Source organism: Arvicola amphibius, chromosome 2 (assembly GCF_903992535.2).
Source record: "Arvicola amphibius chromosome 2, mArvAmp1.2, whole genome shotgun sequence".
Lineage (NCBI taxonomy): Eukaryota > Metazoa > Chordata > Mammalia > Rodentia > Cricetidae > Arvicola > Arvicola amphibius.
The window spans coordinates 80,995,044-81,001,043 of record NC_052048.2 but is presented as its reverse complement, the minus strand read 5'-3'; the positions used below and the strand labels follow the sequence as shown (position 1 = coordinate 81,001,043).

General features: G+C 42.0%; 1 protein-coding gene across 1 annotated transcript in view; it reads left to right on the top strand.

Moving 5' to 3' along the window:
* Positions 1-1,089: 1,089 nt before the first annotated feature.
* Positions 1,090-6,000, top strand: part of Prdm5 (PR/SET domain 5) — a 172,068-nt gene continuing 167,157 nt past the window's right edge. The window contains exon 1 of the mRNA XM_038319175.1: positions 1,090-1,285. Within this exon, the coding sequence (XP_038175103.1) occupies positions 1,193-1,285 (93 nt within the window). The 5' untranslated portion in view covers positions 1,090-1,192. The remainder of the gene's footprint in view (positions 1,286-6,000) is intronic.

Genomic DNA, 6,000 nt, shown 5'->3' with positions numbered 1-6,000 from the left:
ATTTATGCCAGGATCCTGAATATGAACTTAGTGGAGTTATTGTTTCCATTTATTCTTCTTCCTAACGTAGTCACGTTGAATAGAATCTTTCATTGTCTCTTTTAATAGGTGTTCTACTATGTTTTGCTTTCTATTACTGTGATAAAACATTCTGACCAAAAGAAACTAGGGAGGAAAAGATTGTTTGGCTTATCTTTCCCATTTTGGCCCATCACTGAAGAAAGTCAGGGCAAGAACTCAAGGCAGGAAACTGGAAACAGGGACTGAAGCAGTGACCATAGCAAAACACTGCTTTCTCCTTGTAGCTTGTTCAGCTTGAATTTTTTTTTTTTTAAATACAACCCAGGATCACCTGACCCAGGGATAGCATCATTCACAGTGGGGTGGAAGCTCCTACACCAATCATTAATCAAGAAAATGTCCCACAGACTTCCTACAGACCAACTGATGGGGACATTTCCTCAATTTAAGTTTCCCATTTCTCTAGTGTGTCAAGTTGACAGATAATCAGGGTAACTGGTCTGTCGAGGATTGATGGCCCAGTCTTCTTGAATGGGATGCAAGAGCCCAAGCTCTGACTGGAATAACTCTGGTGACAGGATTTTGCAGTCAAAAGTCTTACAAAGTATAATCACTTTCCAGAGGACACCCCTCCATAAATATCCCTTAAATACTTATGGCCAACTTTCAGCTTGAACTAGAGCGTACTATTTGGTCGCTCATTATTAGTTCAGCACTAGACACAAACACACAACCACTAAGATTCAAAGTGGTCTGGTCTCAGCTGTGGTCAGCAGAAGGCTATTTTGGAGATGCTAAGGCTGATGCAAGGCCCATTTCGTTCTGTATTTGAGGAGACTCCAGACACCCTTGCCAAAGGCAGAGATGGTGTGAGGAGGGCTAGTGTGGCCACAGTCTCATCCGCAGGGCGCAGGGCGGGAGGCTCCGGGGACCCGGGGTTTGGGGCTCCCAGCCGCCACCGCCAACTTTGGGCCAATCAGCATGTCCCGGTGTCCCGGGCGCCCAGCCGCTCTGGCCGCGCCTGCCCGGGCCGAGGAGGGGCCAGGCCGCGGGGAGCGAAGCTGGGAGGTGGGGATTCTGGGAGCAGAGCTCATTTCCTCCTCCCGGCCGCCCCTGGCCTGCATCCCATCTCCACGTGCGGCGCCCGGGGCGCACGGCCGAGCGGCGGAGGATGCTGGGCATGTACGTACCAGACAGGTTCGCCCTGAAGTCGTCCCGGGTCCAGGACGGGATGGGGCTCTACACGGCCCGCCGCGTGCGCAAGGTGGGTGAGCGGCCCGCGCAGGCCGCGCCACGTCCCAGGGCCTGCGGGGAGTGCGGGCCTGCAGGGAGCGGGCGGTCTGGCCGCCGTCCGCGGCTGCAGCGTGAGGCTTGCTCGTTCCGCCGTTTCCCGGAGCCCCTCGCCAGGCGGCCTCTGCCTTCATAACAGTCGGTGTGATCTTACCCCTCACTTCATGTGCAGATGGGCCCGAGCAACCTGGAGCACAGTACAGGCCCAGGAATCTCAGAGAGATCTTTCGCACTGAGGTGATAATCTGAATCTTAGGCCTATTTGCTTTGCGTTTTTTAATTTTATTTTTGACATTGGATCATCTTCCAGAGCTTCAGAGGCGTGTGCAGTTAGGGCAAGCGCAGGCTGCCCCTGTGTGATGACGCACTACAGATGTTGCAGAGATGTAGAAGACAGGATACTAAGCACTCCGAATCTTGACTTACAACCTTAGAACTTGGTGGGTTGAGCTATGGTGGGTTAGTAGATGTGAAACGAACCAGAGGAGGCAGGACAGAAGCACCCAGAGTAAGCAGGGTCAAGGTTCACTGAGCAGAGCCCATGCTTGGTACTTTATCCATATGTGTCATTTGTCTTTACCAGCTCAACACACTCTGGAGCCAACTCTTAGTTCTCATTTAACAGGTAAGCAGAGGATTTCTAAAGTTAGACATCCTGCTGAGCTAATGCATTACACTTCAAACCCATGGTTTCTGAATAGAAGGTGTACGGTCTTTTTAGAACACTCTGTTACGGAACAACATGCCTTATAACCCTGCAACTGACACGTTCCCAGCTTCACCCCCTACCCCCCACCCCGGTCCTGCTCCACCGCTGTCCAGGCTTTGCTTTGATACTTAGGAAAACAGAGGTTCAGAGGATACCTCTGGAGACCCCAGTCTCCGCCTCTGACACTAAGACCAAAGACTAGTAGACAGTGCTCGGTTCACAGCCTGACCCACAAGAAGTTTCCAGAGCCCGATGGAAAAAAAGAAAACCAAAACAAATATTAACATTTTATGGGTGGCTGTTTGGGAGAATGTTCAAATGTAAACACACAAAACGCAGGAGTTAATACTTCATTTAATTTTGCAATGAGTTGGAGAGATCTTGCCAAATGACCAAATGTTGAAATCAACAGTCTTTCAAAGCCAAATACACCCATCATCAAATGACTCCCTTGTACTGTTGACAGTCTACTTCTGTTTTAGTCTTATAGCCTGAAAAAAAAAGGTGAATGAAAAAAAGGTGGACTTTTCATTAAGGTTTCTGGTATAACTATAATTAGGAACTGTTTCCTGCTCATGAATAGTAGGACACAAGTCATTTGTTCAAAAGTAAGAGTTATTTCATAGTTTTTGTCTTGATTACTCAGGTCTGTTTTAGTAGTTGGACAGTGCCTTTGCTTTTGATGTTTCCATGTGTTGGTGGAGTACTGCTTGGTGAGGGATGGAATATCTCGAGTCATAATATGGCAGCATTGGTAGGCACTCATCTTATGGTGCTCATGGAACTTTTACCGAACACAGACTTTTCACCTAGGTTGCTTCTAGCATGCTGACCACGCAGAACACTGCTTTCAATAATCTAGACTACTTTTGACAGAGTTGTCATTCTGAGATATCCAATCACAATGGTCACTGGTGACTTTTAGTCGACTTCTGCTTTTTCCTCCCATAAATACGGGGGGACAAAACTGAAGCCACACAACAGATTTTAGCTGACTTGTAAGATCAGGCTGAATGTTCTTACATGCCTTTCCCGTTTCACTGTGTCTCAACTTTTATTTTCCAAGTCACTCATGTAAGTCTTACCTGACCACACATATTTCAGGAGGTCTGAGAAGGTAACAGTCGTGATTGGAGCTGTGTTAAGGACCGCCTTTAAAAATGCTCATGTTCTTCTAAACAGATTTTGGGATTTACCACGTGGGAGCATGTGTTGACAATTATAGACGTTGTATCATTCTTTTATAGCAGGTGTGCTTGTGTAATATGCCTGTTTTACAACATAATTGAAATTCAAGTTATCTGTTGATTTAAAATTTAGAGACTAGAGTCCAGAATTGGTTTGGGGAATCTTCTAAGAAATGTCCTATTTGTACATTCCACAGGTATATTTGGAATTCCTTTTGCAAAGGGACCTCATACTTCTCTAGACTCACCCCTTTGTGAAGCATTTCCTTCCTTCATAATGACTATTGGAGTGACAGTTTCATCATGTCCTGGTACTATAATGATACACCCCTTGTAAATGTACTGATCAGTGTTTAATTTTGTTTGCAGGTAGCATTGATTCTTGATTGTTTAACAGATATACATTAAAGCTTGGTTGTGTTCCTTTAACCTGTGGAAGAGAAACTGTGTTTTGGAGTAGGAAAGAGTAGATACTAATATGTTCCAAACAATAACATTTTAAAGAACGTCATAAGTGCTCTAGTTGACACATTATTGTGGTAAAACTGAGCATACCTGAGTTGGTACATTATCCTGTAAAGGTGAGTACACGTGAGGTGGCACATTATTCTGGTGAAGATGAGCTCACCTGAGGTGGCACATTATCCTGGTAAAAGTGAGCTCACCCAAGGCCTAGAGATGTACACTTGCCTCTCAGGTTCCCATGCTTCCCACTGTACCAGCTGTCAACTCCCTGTTTTTTATAAGTTAGACACTTGTTTCTGATGAAAAATATTAATGAAAATAATTTTAATGCCCAGTTTGTAAAAATAGAACGAAAATTTAAAAAGTAAAGGAAAGTTGAAAGTGTGCAGTTTAGAAGAAAATACACCATGATCAAAACCAAACTAACCAACCAACAACAAAACCCAAAGAGAAAAGAAAAGCAAGCAGAATGATTCTCATGTTCATATAGAAAGACTAGATTTTGTGTAATAATGTATTTTGCTAATTAGTTTTAGAAGGTAACCCCTTTAAGACCAATGGATTTTTATCTGGCTGAAACTGGTAACTCACCGATCTGGAAATAGAATCACTGCAGTGACACTATCTCCCTGTTTATATAGTCAGGTCTCGCCATGGGGACCCATCAGGGCCTTATGTTTACTGCTCTTACAGATTTTTCAAGGTACACCATAAATCAACTTAAACTGACATTTTCTAAACTTTGTATTTGATTTTGTGACGATAACAGCTACTAATAATTAAATATCTTGTTTATAACTTAATAGAGTTTAACTAATGAAATCTTTATGAAGCTGTTGCAATAGGAACTGTCCTTACTACTGGAGACAGAGGGTGAATGACAGAGATAGCAGTCAAGAATGCTTTTCTCAGTTCTTACTTAGGCCCTGTGGCAAACCCTGCTTCATAGGTGACAGAACTGATGCTGGAGAACGCTCTGTCCCACACTAGTGTGGTTTACAGAATCTGAACTCAGGTCCTTCTATACATGAATTGGGCATTTCTAATGTAAAATTTGAACTGTTCCAAAATTGTATCATTTTGAGTCTGTATGATACCAGACATGGAACATACTACATATAGCCAGGCATACTAATGGTTGCATGAAATTATCTTCAGACAATGTGTAAAGTGTATTTGAAATGTATGAATTCTCTATTTAGATTAGGGTTTTATCTCCACTTATTTATATATTTATCTGTTTATATATCTGTAGCTACATAGTAACCTTCCCTTAAATCTGGAAACTAGAACACTTTTTGCCTTTCACAGTTAAGATCAGGAATAGTCAGTGTGTACTCTTTCTGTCAAAGAGGTGTTTTCCCCTGTAATGATAAAATGTTAAGTTTACAAATGCAGATTTAAATACACTCAAACAAAAATTATTTTACAAAAATAGGAAGAGAATATGTGCAGTCCTGAACAGTTCTCAGTCAGCAGTAGCCCTGTAGGTAATTTTGCTATTTTGAGTTTTGCTATAATTATTTCACCAGTGGTCTTTATTACTAGACCATGTTAATTGTGTAAAATAATGGGTTTCATTGTGTTTTTTCTATCAATGGATACCATATACTTTGACCTCATTCAATCTCGTGGTCCTCTCTTGTCCCCCATCTTCCCCAAGTGTTCTTTCATTTTCCCAAATAAATCTGCCTGTACTTCAATGTCTTAGTCTTTTTAAATCTATATTTGGCATATTAGAGAAAGCATGTGATGCTCATCTTTCTGAGTTTGTCTTGTTTCTTGCAGCACGATGGTTTCCACTTCCATCAATTTGCCTACAGATTGCATAATTTAAATGTGCATAACTGAATGAGACTCCATTGTGTGTTACGTGTATAGTTACTTAATTAATTAATATGTGACATTTTCTTCTGTGTATCTGTTTATGGGTACCCAGGCTGATGCTATAACTTGGCTACTATGAACAGCTCTTTTATGATGGTTGAATAATTCCATATTGCAGTTAATTTTAATTTAATATAATTGCATTAATATTTGTTTATGCCTTATTCTACATAGTCATTCAAGCACTCTAGCCACACTATAGGCTGAGAGCTGTACTAGATACTTAGCTAGAGTAGTAAAGAAAACGAATATTCTGGCTCTTGTGGAGCTTGCTTTATCTAGTAGTTCAATTGTATACTGTGTTAGAACATGATAAGTACTATAGAAAAAAGAGTAGGGCTAGGTGTGGTTGGCTGGTACATAAATGAAAAATGAGAGGAATTAGGTAGCCTAGTAATTTCAACTAAAGTGAGATTTGAGCAATGTTTTGAAGGATAGTAG